The sequence below is a fragment of the Callorhinchus milii genome, unplaced genomic scaffold (genome assembly GCF_018977255.1).
Source record: "Callorhinchus milii isolate IMCB2004 unplaced genomic scaffold, IMCB_Cmil_1.0 Scaffold23, whole genome shotgun sequence".
Lineage (NCBI taxonomy): Eukaryota > Metazoa > Chordata > Chondrichthyes > Chimaeriformes > Callorhinchidae > Callorhinchus > Callorhinchus milii.
Window position 1 is genome coordinate 7,394,139 of NW_024704764.1, and position 18,503 is coordinate 7,412,641.

The 18,503-nt window shown below is 47.8% G+C and overlaps 1 protein-coding gene across 3 annotated transcripts; it reads left to right on the plus strand.

Annotated features, from left to right (window-relative positions):
- Positions 1-14,586, plus strand: stard3 (StAR-related lipid transfer (START) domain containing 3). 3 transcript variants are annotated; one of them, XM_007901448.2, is made up of 15 exons: positions 1-116; positions 3,270-3,540; positions 4,652-4,729; positions 5,308-5,385; positions 5,835-5,891; positions 6,351-6,468; positions 7,191-7,289; positions 7,937-7,992; positions 8,330-8,422; positions 9,274-9,336; positions 10,433-10,528; positions 10,842-10,921; positions 11,598-11,702; positions 12,230-12,323; positions 12,978-14,586. In XM_007901448.2, exons 2-15 carry the CDS (start codon positions 3,319-3,321, stop codon positions 13,083-13,085), a joined length of 1,347 nt encoding a protein of 448 aa, XP_007899639.1. In that variant the 5' UTR covers positions 1-116; positions 3,270-3,318; the 3' UTR covers positions 13,086-14,586. The 3 variants fall into 3 exon arrangements, with proteins under 3 accessions (XP_007899639.1, XP_007899640.1, XP_007899641.1); XM_007901449.2 differs by having other exon boundaries at positions 1-88; XM_007901450.2 differs by lacking the exon at positions 1-116 and adding an exon at positions 2,183-2,318.
- The last annotated feature ends 3,917 nt before the right edge of the window (positions 14,587-18,503 follow it).

Sequence of the window (18,503 nt, forward strand, 5' to 3'; positions counted from 1 at the left end):
GGGCGCTCTGACCCCGCACTTGGGTTCCGGGTTGGAAGGAGGAAGCGGTGGGACGGTTGGCGTCGGGAGAATGAAGGCCGCGCCGAATGTACGTTGAAGCCGCTCGGCCGCTGCAGGTCAGGTCAGGTCAGGGGAGGAGGTCATGTCGTGACATGTCTGGGGCCTGGCTCCAGCGGAGGCCCCGGGTTAGTGTGGGAGGAAAGGCCGAGGCCTGGAGGCTGGCCCTGGGGTCTGAGCCCGGCCTCACTGTACAGCGCGGCGGAGACTGAGACACAGAGACAGACAGAGAGAGAGAGAGACACAGACACTGAGACACAGAGACAGACAGAGAGACACAGACACAGAGACAGAAAGAGAGACACAGACACTGAGACACAGACAGACAGAGAGAGAGAGACACAGACACTGAGAGACACAGACACTGAGACACAGACAGACAGACAGACAGAGAGACACACAGACACTGAGACACAGAGACAGACAGAGAGAGACACAGACACTGAGACACAGAGACAGACAGAGAGAGACACAGACACTGAGACACAGACAGAGAGACACAGAGACAGACAGAGACACAGAGACAGACAGAGACACACAGACAGAGAGGCACACACAGTCAGACAGAGAGAGACACAGACAATGAGACACAGACACACACACACAGTCAGACAGAGAGATACACACACACACACACAGACACAGAGACAGACAGACACAGAGAGACACACTGAGACACACACAGTCAGAGAGAGAAACACACACAGACAGAGAGACACAGAGAGACACACAGTCAGAGAGAGAAACACACACACATTGAGACACAGAGAGACACACACACTGAGACACAGACAGAAGGACAGACAGACTGTATATTCACACAGAGACTCAGATAGAGAAAGAGAGACACAGACAGTCTCACACACACACATATATATATACACACACACAGAAACTCAGACAGAGAGAGAAACACATACACACACACACACACGTGGAATATCATAATCGAGTCGATCTAATGTCGTGGTCTCGGCGGTCAGTTCCTGAGCCATGGGCGGGCGGGTCAGCAGTAGCCCAGGGCACTGCCCGTGATGGCTCAAGAGCTTGGCTTGTTAGGGGGACACGGATGGGAAAAGGGATTCTTCCCGCTTGGTTTCTGTTACTACTGCATTCCCGAACCTAACGGGCACGTAACCTAGGCGGTCCGAGATTGGCAAGCAGCGGGCGGGAAGCTTGCCAGGTAGACTACCTCCTGAGGCGAAAGGCGCTATACAGATGTAATTTGTTGTTGTTGCTCACAGTGCCAATCTGTGTGGTTTTAGCTGGTTAAACTACAGCAGTACACTTAACGCACACACGGTGGGTGGGGGGGGGGGTCATCAAGCTTTGGCTCTCACCAACCTAATGCTTTCCAGGATTAGGTGTTTTTGCCTCTGGGTAGAGAGCGAGCGTTCCAATCCAAACCAATGGAAATTCCCCCGTTTATGCGAAACTCAGTAGATTGGTTTGGAGACTCTTAAGCACGACCCACCCGAAACGAGGTGGCTCATTGGCAAGCAGTGATTTGATAGAGGTTTTTAGGATGATAAAGGGATTTGATAGGATCGATGCGGGGAAAAAGCCATTTCCAACGTTGGGGGAATGCAAAACAGGGGCCACGGTCTTAAAATTAGAACCAGGCTATTCAAGAGTGAAATTAGGAAGCATTTTTTCACTCAAAGTGTGGTAGAAATCTGGAACTCTCTCTCTCTCCCCCCACCAAAAGGTCGTGGATGCTGGATCCATCCGCACTTCCAAGAAAGAGATTTTTGGTAGGTCGGGGTATTAAGAGGAAAGCGGGAAATTGGATTTAAATTTTAGTGAAGGTATAGATCAACCATGATCTAATTAAATGGCGGAACAGGCTCGACGGGCTGAATGGCCTACTCCTGTTCCTGTGTTCCTATGTGTAGGAAAACACGAGCAGACTTGGACAGAATGGTCTGTTTCTGTGCTGTGGTTTGTGTAACCTCTCCCCAGCGATTAAAATATAGAAACAGGAAGGAGGCCATTCAGGCCCTTGAGTCTGTTCCGTCCGCAAAGTATACCGTCAATTCACTTTGCAGCATATTCCGTGAGAGCTGTAGATTTACTGATCAGTGTTCTCGTCAGTTTCAGTTTCATCTCTAGTCAGGCACTCTCAGTTCCTGTTACTTACTCAGAACTCCCTGAACGGGTAGACACACCAGACACCACCTAAACACCAGAGGCGGCCAACAAAGCTGAAATAGCACTCGTTCATTTGTCCCGAGCTTGGACCATGAGCTTTCTCGACGATAGTGAGTGGTGCAGGTGTCCTTGCGTGTCTGTTTGTGAGTGAGAGAGAGATAGAGTTCCAGGGTTGGGTGTATGTGCGTGAGAGAGCGATGGTTTGTGGCTGGGTGTATGTGTGTGAGAGATCCGGAGTGTGAGAGAGAATTCCAGGTGAATGTGTCAAAGAGAGAGTGGGAGTATTAGAATGTGTGTGTGAGAGTGCCAGGGGTGTGTGTATATGAGAGAGAGTGCCGGGATGAGAGAGTGCCGGGGGTATGTGTGAGGGGGAGAGAGAGTGCCGGGGTGAGAGAGTGCCGGGGGTGAGTGTGTGTGAGGGGGAGAGAGAGTGCCGGGGTGAGAGAGTGCCGGGGGTATGTGTGTGTGTGCGAGACAGAGAGTGCTGGGGTGAGAGAATAATAATAATAATTCTTGCATTTGATATAGCGCTTTTCACGTCGGGAGGACGTCCCAAAGCGCTTCACAGAACACACTGTAAAGTGAATTGACTGTATATTTGTGGGCGAACGCGGCAGCCAATTGCGCACAGCAATGTCCCACAAACAGTCGTAGATTGAAAATGACCAATTTATTATTGTTTTTGGTTTTGGAGGTATTATTATTAGGCTCTGTGTGGAGTAAGGAAACTTGCCCGAGGTTTCGCCCTCTGCTGGAATTGAACTCGGGTCTCTCGCTTGCAAAGCGAGTGCTCTAACCACTGAGCTACAGGACTCCGAATGCCAGGGGTGAGAGAGTGCCGGGGGTATGTGTGTGTGAGTGAGTGAGCTAGAATAGGGGGCTTGCATGCACCAGGGTTTTGTGCGACACATGATATAATTTGAATTTAGTTGCAATGTTCTTGGGATTTGAAGTTGGCCGATGACCTCTGGTCTGCTGATGCACCTGTATCCTGGCCCCCGGGGGAATCCTACTCCGCTGGTGCTTCCTCGCTAAATCCCGCTATTCCTGTCTTCCTGCAGTGCCCTTTGGCTGCTGAGCCTTAGCCGAGGCGGAGGTGGAGCAGACAGGATGCCCAAGGCCTTCGGAGATGCGGAAAATGGACTAGAACAAAGCCTCCCAGCCATCGCCTCGATCAATACCTACTACTCCAGGAGCCAGCAGGGGATGCCCAGTCACTTCACAGCCCTAGGAGAGAAAAAGAAAAGCATCTCGGATGTCCGGAGAACTTTCTGCCTTTTTGTAACTTTTGACCTCCTGTTTGTTTCGCTCTTGTGGATCATCGAGCTGAATGTAAGTGTTCCCTCCCTCCCTTAACCCTCCACCAGAGAAGGTAGGTCACGGCCTTCGACACTCTCAGATCTAGATCTGGATCAGGGTTGCAATTGTAAGCCGTTAATCCAGATACGATCCTGATAGCTTCCATTGCTTGGAGTCGTAGCTTCTCTTGACGATTTCTGAGAGACTGGGAATGTGCAAAGTTGCTGTTGTTGATTCAGTCAGTGTGAAGGTTCTTCACTGTGTAACTCGCTTGCTGTTCAGCTCTGTACATGACGGGGTTGAAATGTTGTCTCGGGTAAGAATAATAATCCTTGTGTTTGATATAGCGTCTTATCACATCTTCGATTAGTCTTAAAGCGCTTCACAGGATACCCGGTAAAGTGAATTGACTGTATATTTTGTGGGCAAAATGTGGCAGCCAATTGCGCACAGCAGTGTCCCCACAAACAGTGGTGGATTGAAGTGACCAATCCACTTCAACAGTGTGTAAGTGTTTTGTGAGAGGCTCAGCGATTTAATTCACTGAGAAAAAGGGCAGATCGAGTCTTTGCTTCTTGGCTGCTCTGTGTTTTTCACAGAATAGTATGGTTGCTTCAATGTGAGAGCAATCCACAAAGTATCCCAATGTTGTCGGACACTAAACTGCTCCCCCCACCCTTTCAGTCTGGGGTTCATTTCTACTTGTCTGCATTCTCCCTATTTATTGTGCAGTTGTCTCTTTCAAGACCCGTCTTGAGACCCTCCTCTTTGACTGTGCCTTCGGACACCCTCCTTCTCCCCCCCCTCCCACCCTCTATCCTGCCCGATCCCGACTCGCTGCTCGGGTCCGAAACACTGATTGTCCAGCGCCTTGGGAAGTCCTCCTGACGTGAAAGGCTGTATACAAATGTGACTTTGTTCTTGTTGTTTGTACTCTATCTGGTTCGCCCTGCTAATGCAGCTCTACATAAACGATGCACCAGCTGTGCTGGTCTTCCAGTAGCAATCATTGGTGACCACTAAGCCTCTTTAACCGGAGAACGCTGCATCCAGGCTGTTTGCAGACTGATATCCTTGCTCCGTCTTTAACTCTCTTGTAACAGAATGCCTTTGAGGTCATTAACAGTAGGCTTGTTTTTTCTAGGGAAAAGAAGGCATTAAAGAGAATCTGGTGGATGAAATCCTGAAATACAGGTTTCAAACATCGTTCTTTGATATATTTGTGAGTATCTGGCAGCCGAACAAAAACAACAATAACAACTTGCATTTACACAGCGTCCTTCACATGGATCAGCATCTTGGAGAGTTAAACAGTGGTGGGAGTCTGACACCGAGTTATGTGGAGGTGACCGAAAGCACGGTCGAAGAGGAAGGTGTGATCTGAAAATAGGGAAAGAGGGGGACAAGGCAGAGGGATTGAGGGAGGGGAGAGTTCCAACGTTTCGGGGTGTAGTGGCTGAAAGTACGGCTATCGATGGTGGAGCGGAGGGCGCAAGCAGGAGGCTGGAGCCAGACAAGCAGAGACGGTGGGTGGTTGAGTGAGGAGTACGCAGATTGGAGAGTTAGAGAGGTGCCAGGGCATGAAGGGATTGTAGATGAGTACGAGGATCTTGAAGTCAATGGGTTCTGTGATGCAGAGCCAAAGGAGCCTGGCGAGGACTAGAGCGATGAGGGTACAGAGTTTAGAACCAGTGAATGTACGGGCGGCAGAATTGCTCTGTGTTTAGCATACACTCACATCCGTCCCCGCTGCGTTACTTTGTTCTGAGTAATCATTTTAATGTTTTCCGTCTCCTCCAGTTGCTGGCCATCTTCCGTTTCTTGGTGCTGTTGTTTGCCTATGCCCTGCTGAGGCTGCGTCACTGGTGGGTGATAGCGGTAAGCATTCCAGGAGGAACATAAGAAATGCTCGACGAAAAAAAGACCAAGGTCTATCTAGTTCGCTTCCACCTTCTTGGCAGTTACATGTACATATGTTCCAAACTACCTATGTACTATAGGATGATTAGTGCTCTAGCCTGTCTGCAGGGAGCCTGTTGGTTTCACACTCCTCCCTCTCTCCCCCCCCCCCCCCCGTTAATTGGGTGAAGGAGCAAAGAGATCTGGGGTTATCAATACACAAATCTAGCTGTGTCAGTCACAAATGAAGTGGAGGGTGAGGCGGGGAAGAAAGAGGAAGAGAGGTTTGTTCTGTGGGGTAGAGAGAAAGGTATGTGTGTGTCTGTGTATGGTGGTGGGGGGGGGAAGAGCGAGAGAGAGAGAGACAGTTGTGTTGTGTAAGGCGGGGGAATTAACGTGGTCTATTCTCTGGTGATTTCTGTTTCCAGGTGACAACATTGGTTACCAGCAGCTTCTTAATTATAAAAGTCATTCTGTCCATTCAGGTAAGAGCCTGGTTTGTATGTAATACGTGGGAATCACTTGGGTGGGAGAGATGCCCAAGGATTGCATTCGAGAAGTCGTCCTGACTTTAGTGGGAGACAGTTCCTGCAGCTATTGGGTCCCGCTATCCCCGGGATTATTTTCCTATTACTGACAACCAATTGGTGACAATTTATGTTTGTGGCATGATTATAACTTCGAGTTGTGGAGTCCCATAGCGTAGTGGATAGCGAACTCTGCTCGCAAGCGAAAGCACCTGGGTTTGATTCCCGGGCGGGTCAGGGCGAAACCTTAGGCACCTTTCCTGACTCCACACACGCTTCTGTTTTACCCATCATTATTGGCTCTGGGGGAGGGGGCTGTCTCTACAATTGTTAATGATTCCCAGCACTACTGGGATCACTGAGCCAGAACTTGCCTTGTAATTGTGCTGTCCAACAAATTATTCTGTGTGCCATCAGTTCCAGACTAGGGGAGCGTTTGGGTATGTGCTTCCCATCGTCTCCTTTGTCCTGGCCTGGCTGGAGACCTGGTTTCTGGATTTCAAAGTGTTGACTCAGGAGTTAGAGGATGAGCGACGTGAGTAAAGCCCTTTATTCCATTTTAATTCTACGACAAACATTCAGTCTTTTGCTAAATAAAAAACAGAAGTCGCCGGGAACACTTAGCGGGTCAGGCAGCATCTATGGGGAGAGGAAAGTGAGTGAAAGTTTCAGGTCCATGATCTTTCATCTGAACACCTTCTCGTTCCCTCTTTTGCCTTTTATTCGATCTTTTCTGATCGGTCAGCGAAAGTTTGCTTCCAGGTTTAGAACCCCGGTTTTTAATACTGGGTGAATTGGGATCCTGTCTATGGACGTTGATCAACACCAAGGAGTGGAAGGGAGTGAGGTGATTGAGGTGGGAGGAAAAATAGAGAGAGAAGAGAGAGGTGGGGGAGGGAACGAGTGGGTGTGGAGAGCATAGGGAGGGGGGGTGGGGGCGAGAGAGGGAAAGAGAACTGGGAGCTGATTAAAGTCAACACACTTGTGTCCCTGTGTGACACCCACTTAAACAGACCTTGTTCCTGTTTGAAGTAAAATTTTATTTTTAATCGTAATAATAATCATAATAATCCGTGCATTAGATATAGCACCTCATCACGTCTTCGCGACGTCTCAAAGCTTCAGAGAATATACTGTAAAGTGGATTGACTGTGGCGTGTAGTCCACCTAAGTACCGAGAGGGCTGGTGTGTCGTGCCGTGCTCCCGCCTGGCGTGTGTCTCAGTGTGAGTGTGTGTGTGTCCTGATTGTTTCACAGTGTATCAGACAGCACAGGCGGCGTTCCCGCAAGCACCTCTTCTGCACCCAAGGGCTGTGTCCGATGGACAGTTCTACTCCCCACCAGAATCCTTAGCAGGTATCTGAACTTTGCGGAGTGATTGTTATCAGTCTGTGAGTCGGGGTGATGATGCATGATTGTGACTGCGATTGCCACTAAGCTGCGCTCTGTGTCACTCCAAATGGTTTGTGTGCAGATCCCATCGTTGAAGCTTTCACGCACCATTTCTCCTGCCCGTCGGGGCTCTCTCCCAGTGTTATTGAGGCGTCTCACGTCACCACTGCGAGAGAGAGAAGCCCTGTGTGAACACAAGCAGATGAGCACTCAGTTACAGCAGTGAATTTACAAGCTACATCCTAAGAACTTGGTGGTTCCGTTGGTTGAAGGGAGTTCCTAAAGCATAGTCTGACATTGGTCAATACGGCTCTAAGCTCCTTCATACACCGGTCATTGTGGCTCTGGCTACAGTTTATTACTAATAATAATACTTGCATTTGATATAGCGCCTTATCACATCTTTGAGACTCCTCAAAGCGCTTCACAGAATATACCGTAAACTATAGTGACTGTGTATTTTGTGGGCAAAATTAAAATGGATTGCAGAAGCACTTCTTGTTGCTTGATTCTTCCCGTGTGAAAGTGGCTATATAAATGTAAACTATATTATATGTGGGATCAGTGCTCCCTGTAACTGTCTGTCTCTCTCGCTCTCTCTCTCTCCACAGGCTCCGATGATGAGTTAGAAGAAGAAGGGACTGGGCGGAAAGCAGTGACGCCTCAGGTGAGACTTGAGCGCCAGTTTTACACTTGTGAGATTTCAGGTTGAAAGCCGCTACTTTCATACTCTTGATAAACTCCTTGTTCACTGGTGTTGCATTTTACTTTCCTGGAAAAATGTGCAGGGCTATGGGGTAAGAGCAGGGGAGTGAGTGGGACTAGTTGGGTAGCTGTTTCAATGACCAGGAACAGGCACGATGCGCCGAATGACCTCCTTCTGGGCTGTAAGGTTATATCTGGGTCAGTGACTCTTTTGTCATAGGTTTCACTTTGTCCTGGTTTGCTGGGGGCTGTAGACTTCCTCACGGCCAAAGGGATCACAGTTGTTTCTCTGCCTGTAGGAGAAGGAGTATGTGCGGCAGGGCCGGGAATCCATGGGGGTGGTGGAACACATCCTGACCATGGAGGAGAACTGGAGACTGGAGAGGGAGAATGTAAGTAGCCTGAGGCAAAGCCTCATCTGGTTGACGTGACAATACAATATCATTTACATTCATACAGAGGCTTTCACATCGCGAAGACACAATGTGTTGACAGGACACCCAAGCTGGGGGTATGGGAGGGCTAAGATACAATACCACACAATACAAAACTACATTGACACAGCGCCTTTTACGTCAGGAGGACGTCCCAAGGCACTGGACAGTCAGGAATTTTTTGACCCGAGCAGGGGGATTGGAGGTTGGAATAAGGGAGGGTAGGGGGGTGGCCAAATGCACTGTCGAAATGGAGGTTCTTGAGACGAAGCAAGGGAGGGAGATGAAGGGAATGCCTGCCGAAGGTGGGGTGCATAGGACAGGGGGAGATGAAGCAGGAGTGTGTGCGATGAGCAGAGGGAAACTTAGTAAGTTGGAGAGAAATAACCTTTCACTTCAGGAGGGTGTTTCTCAAAGCAAATCACAAGGTTTACTTTAACGTGTGATTACTGTGTGGGCGCAAATCTGTACTTGTTATTGATTAATAGCCAAACACTATCAATAGCATTTGTACAGGGTTGATGTGCTCACAGAGCCTGGTAAGGGTGAGACTGAGGGCTTCACAGATCTTGGAGGATCGAACTAGGAAGGACAGTGAGGATGTTATTGGGGTGATGAAATTGTGACGAGGTTATTGGCCACGTTGTGTGTTGGGAGGGTGGGGGGGTGGTTGGGAGGAAATCGGACTTGGTCAAGGACAGTGTGAAAGGCGTCGAGGAGAGCTGAGGATGCCTCTTGGATTATTGAACCAGAGAGTTAGAGACAGAGTATTTTAATTGTTGCAGTCACCTGAATCATGTTTCTTGCAGGACATCGGTGATGCTGTTTACACATATGAAATACCCTATCACGGCAAAACGTTTATTTTGAAGGTAAGCATGGAGAGTGCGCTATAGAGCCTCGTGTAAATAGAATTTAATACAATAGAAAGCATCAGGTGTTGAGAGAGCAGTGGTGCAGCGAATAGCCTGTATACGATCATTCCATCCGGTTGGACTGATCGTAGGCGAATGAAGTTCAGGACAGATAAGTGTCAGATAGTTGGCATGAATTTAAGATCCTTACCAAGTTCATGGTATGCCCGACCAAAAATGTTGATTGAGGCAGAAGCCATAAGAGCTTGTCAAAAGGGAATTAGGCAAAATAAGAAAAAAAAGAAAACTTTGAAAGTGCAAGGGGAGCGGAACAGAGAGAGAGTCAGCACACACTCTGGGATGAATGGCGTTTGTCTGTTCTGTAAAATTCTGTTTCTAATTGCAATGCATTGGGGACCGAAGTCAAAATAAGAGGCCCATGCATTCCATTAATGTGACTGAACTTTCCAAGGGATAAGAATGTGTAGTTGAAAGAGACCTTTTGGGTGTGTTAGTTGACTCATCATCGCTCACTAATGAAGCAGCAATAAAAAGGCAAACAGGATGTTGGGGTTTATTGGTTGAGACCAAGACACTGGTTTCTTAAACTGTTTGACGCTGTGATGAAGGATGAGATCAAATGGGCTTCTTCTATCGACCTCCTCTCTTATGACTTGTCACAAGATAGAGATTATTTTAAAACTCTATAAATATGATTTATCAATGCATTCTTTACCCTCAAAAATCACTGTTCCTGGGAACTGTGTTTACGGACTTTGCAGGATAATATTAATAATAATAATCCGCCGATCGACTGATGATTGGGTTTTGGCTTATTGCTAGGCAAACAGAGGCGTCTGGAGTAAGGAGACTGTCTGGGAATCGAACCCGGGTGGTGTCGCTTGCGAGACGAGCGCTCTAACCACTAAGCTACGGGACTCACTGACTCAGTGTCGCTGGTGTGCGCGTGTGCGCGCGCGTGTGTGTGCGTGTGTGCATGCTCGCACATGCTTACAGTGGGAGTTGCAGTGGTTGCTGTGAGGGGAAGGGTGCCCTGTGTTGTGGTGTCTCGGGGTATGTCCAGTGTCATTGGTGGAATGTGTGCTTCTTGCAGGCGTTTCTGCAGTGCTCGGCTGAGCTCATATACCAAGAGGTAATCCTGCAACCGGAGAAACTAGTTATCTGGAACAAAACAATTGCAGTCTGTCAGGTACGTCGCTCAGAGTGTCTCTCTTCCCCCCCTTCCTGTCTCCCCCCACTTCCACTCTTTCCCCCCCACGGGTCCGGAGGCTGTGTTTGTTCAAACATAACTAATAATAAATTTATGAAATAAAGTTCTAGTCACTCAATCCACCCACTGTTTGTGAGACGCTGCTGTGCGCAATTGGCTGCCATGTTTTGCCCACAAAATATACAGTCGATTCACTTTACAGTGTACCCTGTGAAGCGCTTTGGTGTGATAAGGCGCTGTATCGAATGCAAGGATTATTATTAGTATTAGTATTATTATTGTGGTTCCGCAGGTGATACAGAGGATCGACGACAACACTCTGATCACTTACGATGTCGCTGCAGGAGCCGCTGGAGGGGTGGTTTCCCCCAGGTCAGAATATAAGAGGTTTTTACTGGAGTCGGAGGCAGCCTGGCTCACGGTGGCTGTACCTGAGCGGGGGCTGGGGTGAGCTGTATAGAGTGGGGTGCAGCAGCCTTCCTGGGCCGTGCTGACCGTTCATGCTAGTGACAGCCCCAACCCAGAACCAAGTGTTCTTCACCTGGGCTAACACTTGCCTGCTCCTGCTCCAGGTCAAAGGAACATCAGACTGGACACAGGTGTGGGTAGGGTTGTGGGCTGCATATTGCAGGGAGCTGAGGTCTAGCCTGGTTTGCCAGTGAGTGAGACATGTATGTATCAGAGTGGTTGTGTGATTCACTGCCGGATTCTGTAACCATAGTTTTGCTGTGGTGTCATTGCAGTGGAGATCAGCCCAGCAGAGGAGGGCTTTATTGTGCCGTCTTTTTGCTACTTGAGTTTCCGCTGTTCCACAAAATTTACAGTCACTACACTTTGTAGTGTATTCTGTGAAGCGCTTTGAGACGTCTCGAAGACATGATAAGGCGCTACATCAAATGCAAGGATTATTATTAGTATTATTATAATTGGGTTCCAGTGCCCTGGGACTTACTCCTGATGTGAAAGGCACAATATAAATGCAAGTTGTTGTTGGGTTCTACTGAGGACGCCTGGGCTGTAGTAACACTGAGCTGTTCTCTCCGTGCAGGGACTTTGTGAACGTGAGGCGCATTGAAAGGAAGAAGGAAATGTACATCTCCTCCGGAATATCAAGCACGCACGGCTCAAAACCTCCGCTCAACAAATACGTCAGGTACAACTGGAAAATCACTCGCAAGTGAGAGACCTGGGTTCGATTCCCGGCAGGGCGAAATGTTGGACAACTTTCCTTACTCCACACGCCTCTGTTTAGCTGTCAGTAAGTAGGAACCCGGCTGTTAGTCGATCGGCGGATCGCTTTTCCGGGGGTAATAATTCCTTCAGACAAAAAAAATATATATATTGGTCATTTCAGTCCATGGCTGTTTGTGCGGGGACGCGGCTGTGCGCAGTTGGCTGCCACGTTTCGCCCGCAAAACAAGACTGTCGATTCGCTTTACAGTGTATCCTGTGAAGCGCTTTGAAGCGTCTCAAAGATGTGATAAGATCAGACGCTGTATCAAAGGCGAGTCGTTATTCTTAAAAGTAAGTTGCGTTGGTGATCATGGCTGAAATGCCTTTAGCATCCAGAAAGCGGCGCTCTCGTCCTGTCTTGCCTTCAGGACAATCACTGTTGAGAGCAGCAACTCTCACCTGCGCTTACCATCAATCCATCGCTGATGCCGTTGAACTGTCTTGCAGGGGCGAGAATGGGCCTGGAGGGTTCGTAGTGCTCAAGAGTCTCCGTAACCCACACGTCTGTACATTTATCTGGGTCCTGAACACAGACCTGAAGGCAAGTGATTGGGGAGTTACCGACTGTCTGTCTGAGTGGGCAGTGATGGGTGTTTGGAATGGGAGGGAGAGGTCGTTGCTTAGAGCGCAGTGAATATAAAACTACATCTGGTGGTATTTCCACTCCTCCCCCCCCCCTTCCCCACACATCGCCCCCCTCACCCCACCTGGGGGGGGAGGGGGGCAAACAGCCCTAAGTGAACCTGCGATGGTTAGCGCTGCAGAGCAGTTGCCGGCAGAGAGAGGTGTGTGCATCAGTGTATCACTAGTGAAGGAATCACCCCACGGATGTTTGGTCAGACCTTCCATTGTCTCACGATCGTCTACCACGACTTTAGCACGAGACTCAAAGCTTGACGTCAACTCGCTTTGGGTTTAATAGACGTCACTTTGGGTTTAAGGTGTATTTTTGTTGCCTGGAGTAAAACACATTACCTGCTTCTGTTGGAATGCAGACTGTGCCCAGGTCCTTGTGACCTTCTACAGTCACCGCCTATCTCTCCTATTGGCTGCCGCGTTTCGCCCACAAAAATACAGTCACTACACTTTACAGTATATCCAGTGAAGCGCTTTGAGACGTCTTAACCACGTGCTATGGCAAACGCACGGATTATATAATTATCATTATTATTAATTGGTTGCTGTTGTTTTACAGGGACGTTTGCCAAAATACCTAATTCACCAGAGTTTGGCTGCTACCATGTTCGAGTTTGTGTCACACCTGCGGAAGCGGATCACGGACGTGCGTGGCGCCGGGTACTGAGGGGCATCGGGAAGTCAGCGAGAAGTGTGGCAACCCGGGCACTGAGGGGCATCGGGAGGTCAGCGAGATGCGCACTGCACTGGACATTTGAGCGGGCAGTGGGTGCGTGACCTGCGTTGGCAGCGGGAAGATGCCAAGTACAGTCTCCCACCGCAGAGCTGATTGGCAGTTTGCTGCGACGTCACCTCAACCAGTAACCAGTAACACAAACATTTTGTTTTGTTTTTTGTGGGGGGGGGGGGTAAAAAGAAACAAACTGATTTTTGCACTAATTGCAACCTGATTTTTGTAACGATTCTTGTTCCACTGGATTCTCCGAGCATCAATGAGTGTAAGGTGCGAAGGAAATTCTGCTTCTGTCCGTCTATCTGTCCCTGACAGCTCCTTGCATTTCAGAGGTAATGGGGAGGGTGGGGGGGGCAGAGAATCATGTATTAATCACCCTGTGGGGGGGGTGTGAGGTGAGTTTGGGAGGGGGAAGATCGTACCAAGTGACTCACAGGGAATACGTTCAGTGAAGATTCACTGAGCACAATACAGGACACTGGAGGTGAGTAATGTGATTTATTCAGGGCTGGAAAAAAATGGCAATCAAAGCAAAATAAGCGCTCAGGACAACGTGATCGCAGCTGTGGGCAATGACCGTTGTTTCCTCAACAAACGCAGTCTTCATTTTGGAAGGAAGTCCACCCGGAAATAGTCCCCTCTCACCCCCGGCTCCTCGGCTGAGGGCTCTTCACTTGCACTGGAGAGAGCTTGGTAAACACCAGCCAGGCAACTACAGAGAAACACACGCGCACACAGACGGATACACACACACACATACACACACACGCACACACAGACACACACACACCCAGTGTTATCACGTCCCTGCCCTTGCAACGCACTTGGAGTTTCGAGCAGACGAGCACAGGGACAGTGATCAGCAGTCGGAACCCTGGTCGATTTTTTTTTTTTTCTCTCTCTCCCTCTCTCTCTTGCGCTCTCCATCGTCGTAGCTCAGGGACACTGAGGCCATTTGTATGTGACTGATTGTGCCGCGACTAATGTTTCTGCGACTGCTGCGGGCAAAGATGAGTATGAAGCTTAACACAAGGGTTTTGAGGTTTCTGTCCTCACGTTAGCGTGTAAAACTGTGACCAACACATTTCAGATCAAAGTGTAAGATTATTGTTTGAATTCAACACTGGAATAAATATTTTAATTTGGTGAGCATCCCTTGCTTATTTCCTCAGCCCAGCACACTGCTCCTAAGTCAGGGGTGTGTGTGTGTTGGGAGAACAAACCTGAGTCCCTCGGCTTGTCTGCGATTGCTGTTTTTCAGGGAGAAATGTTGGATGAGGTGGAAAAGGAACATTTAGTTTTCTGCTTGCACTATCTCTGTGAAGTGTCCAAAGCGCACAGGAACCAACCAAGGGCAGAAGCTGCCTCTATCACCAGGTATTGAGTTAATGCTCTCCTTAACCAAATAAAACACTGACTGCAATTGATTTAAAAACCTGCCTCGCTGGTATCCTTTGAGCAACTCTCATACGGTTTCTGACATTAAGTTTCTGGGTAACAAACTAACTGAATGTTATGGAAACGGAGGGGAAATAGGTAGGACATTAACTGACCAGCAGTCTGGCCTTTAAATGACTGTACAGATGTTGCTATCCGAATGTCATCAAGAGAGAAACAGAGAGCATCTCAAGTGAAACACTTTCTTCCTAAGCAACGCTTATGGTGTCACAGATCACAAGCTTTTCACCTCAGCTCTGGTGAAAAGGAGCAAAACATACAGTCAATTCACTTTGCAGTGTAGTCTGTGAAGCGCTTTGAGACGTCCCGAAGACGCGATAAGGCACTGTATCAAATGCAAAGGGTTGTTACCGTTATATCGTTAGAAGTGTTAAAAAGACGAGTGGAAAAGGTTAGAATCACATGTCCGCTCCAATCAACTGACTCGCTGTAAATAACAGCTCAGGAAAGTGGTAAAGCCGTGGAACAGAGTTTGCATTATTTAGGCTGTGGTTAGGATTCTGAGCAGTAAAGCCTCGTGAGGAGACTTGACAACATAGCTGTATTTTTCCTGAGAATTCCCTGATGACCCGCAGTGCTGTGCTGTGTGTGAGGCTCAGGGAACAGCACTTTCTGTTTTGTCACTTTTCCATTAAAAGCTGAAGAGATGGAAACGTGGAGTTGCAATACCTTTTCTCCTTTCACGTTCCCAAACACTGGGCTTTCCGGTACTCGTTTCCCACGTGTCTGATACCAAAATAAGGTCAGCACAGCACACGAGGGGAAACGGAAACAGACCTTAATATCAGGCCACTGCCCTGGGTTTTTTAAAATTGTCCGTCCCATTCCTGCTATTTGGAAGTGAAGGGAAATGTGAGGGAAATGGTTTCAAAGGTCCTCACACAATGCACAGCGATATTTCAGGTCCTAGCAGATCTCTATGTTCAAGACTATAATAATAATAATCCTCGCATTTGGTACAGTGCCTCATCACGTCGTCGAGACATCTCAAAGTGCTTCGCAGAATACATTGTAAAGTGTATTGACTATATTTTGTTTGTGAAATGCAGCTGCCAAGGTTCCTATTCAGCTCGTGCTGAGTAAGCAGAGGCGTGTGGCGTAAGGAAACTCACCTAAGGTTTCGGCTTGCCCGGGAATTGAACCCGGGTCCTCTTGCGGGGTGATTGCGCCAACCACTGCGCTACAGGACTCCATTCTATCTCCCTACAGAGAGAATTAGTGATGCTGAAAAAACGCACAGATTTGAGCACACAGAAATTCAGTTGTAGTTTGTTTCTGAGTTGCTGATTGCCTGCCTCTGCCCCTAAGCGCTCCGTGTTAAGAGTGGCTTCAGTTCCGAGCTTGAATGGCAGGGATGCACTCCTGCGCATTGGTTGCAAAGGTTCATCCAAAACGCGGTAGCAAAGATATGGCACCAGGAGGACTGAAGGTGGATGATTTACAAACATCATAAAACAAGTGCAATGTGTTGCTGCTGAGTGCAAGCAATGCACAGTGTGTATTGTTAACCCAGATATCGAGGTTAGGTTGGTGGTCTATCACTGATGTATCACATGGTTCATCAGCAGAGGAGTTTCCTTCAGCCCATCTGCAAAACAGTTACGTAGGCACAGGTGGAGGCCATTCAGCCTCTCGAGCCTGTTCCACCATTCTATCAGATCATGGCTGATCTATACATCAACTCAAATTACCCACCTTTGCCCCATATCCCTTGATACCCCGATCTAACAAAAATCTATCCACCTCCGCCTTGAAAATTTGAATGGATCCAGGCATAATCCACAGCCTTTTGGGGGAGAGAGTTCCAGATTGCCACTCTTAACCTTTTACGTGAGAAAATCTAGCTTCTAGCACGAAGCAGGTTTTTGGTTGAATGTGATGGCAATTCACTGGGATGAGTAAGACTAGCGACTGAGGGAGCGTGGAATAAATTAGCGATAGTGAGCTAGAACTGTAAGCAGAAATGTTGAACTACAATCAAAATTCACCCAGCAAAGCAAGATTTAATGAGCGTTGCAAGAGAAAAACAGGCAGCATTTCAAAGTAGTAGTAGGAGGAGGAGGAGAATTAATGAATACAACTTAAAAATAGGAGAGAAGATAAGATTAAAAATAGGCCGAGATAGTAAGATTAAAAATAGGACGCAAAATTATACAGCCAGCAGATAGAGGCTACTGAATCCAATCGTAGAGACACTGTCTGTGGTGTTTCAGAGGGGATAAAGTTACCGGGAACAAGTGATGAGGTCTTGTGGTTGGAGCAACAACAACTTGCATTTATATAGCGGCCTTCACATCGGGTAGCTTCTCAGAGCGCTAAACAGTGGCGGAATCTGAGCCCGAGCCAGGGGAATAATAATAATAATCCTTGCATTTGATATAGCGTTTTTCGCGTCTTCTTGACGTCTCACAGCGCATTACAGAATAGACTGTAAAGTGAATTGACTGTATATTTGTGGGCGAAACGCGGCGGCCAATTGCGCACAGCAGCGTCCCACAAACAGTCGTGGATTGAAATGACCAATTTATTATTGTTTTTTTCTTGAAGGATTATTACCGAGTCCGGAGCCGGTTGAGCGGAGGCAGTGGGTGGTAGACTTGGAGGGTGAGCAAGTCGGAAAGGTAGGGAGGTGCGAGGGCATGAAGGAATTCGAAAATGAGAGAGCAGCAAAGAATGGGAATGGTTATAATAGGATAGATCCTCCAAATGGATGATGCATGAGATGAACTTATGTATGGCCCTGAGCCTGTTTGTGAAGCAAATAACAAGGAACAATGCGATCGGATTCAAATGATTTGAATCTTTCCAGAACCTCAATCAATATGAATGGCAAAGGCAAGGTTCAATGTTGGCAAATCTAAAATCATTAATATGGAAACAGTGACGCGGAATATGAAATATTAGTTGAGCGCGGCAGAGGAATAGAATGGTCCTGTTGATCCAGAAAACAGTTCAGAGAGAAAGGGACACACAATATAAATCAACAGTCAATGGGAGATTTGATCAGAAGAACAGTAAAGTATTTGCACAAAGGACACTAGTCATACAGAATCAAGGGCATTAATGTAAATGGAAATTGGTTCAAGGGTCAACCAGGTTTGTTTCTGGAGGAAGTGAATATGGTGAGTAAGTGGGAAGGAGGATTAAGATCAATCAAGAATAGACTTGTTAGGCTATAAATCCTCATTTTCAGGGACTGGTATTACCTAAGATCCACCTAGGATTAGCGACATTAGATCAAATCTACAACCTTTCATCTTCTGCACCCAACCTTTTAATCCGTGCAAGGAGCAGACCAGTTCAAATTGCATCAGTGCAGAGGGATCGTATGCCAATCTACAGGGATCATAAGTCCCTGCACAGTGGTCCATAAACTAGTAGCGACTCTGTGTTTGTAGGCAAACACAGCAGCTAATTTGTACACAGCTTTGTCCAAAATAGCCATAAAAAGGAATTACCAATTTTATCTGGGAGATTGTCAGTCAGGATACTCGGAGGGTTATTTGTCAGCCGGTTGTCTGGCACATGCGGAAAATTCATCACCGTGCTTAAGAGTCTCCAAACCAAACTGAGAATTCCATACATCCCACCGACACATGGAAATCCCAGAGATAAGTTGTTGGAATGGAATGCGCTCTCTCTCCCTGAATCCTGCTTACCAAATTCCGGAAAGTGTTAGGTACAGGTTGGCAAGAGCCAAAGCTTGGGGAGAGCTCAGGGTATGTAATGGGGTAACTGCTAGAGTCTACCAGCTGCTAAGCAGCTACTCTGGTGATGTAGGAACAAATGAAACCAAGAAATTGCCCATGATGTGTGAAGGGCTGACAGACTTTTACACCCAGTACATCACTGAGTACAAACGTGTAAAACCTAAAATCGCTCAATCCCATCACA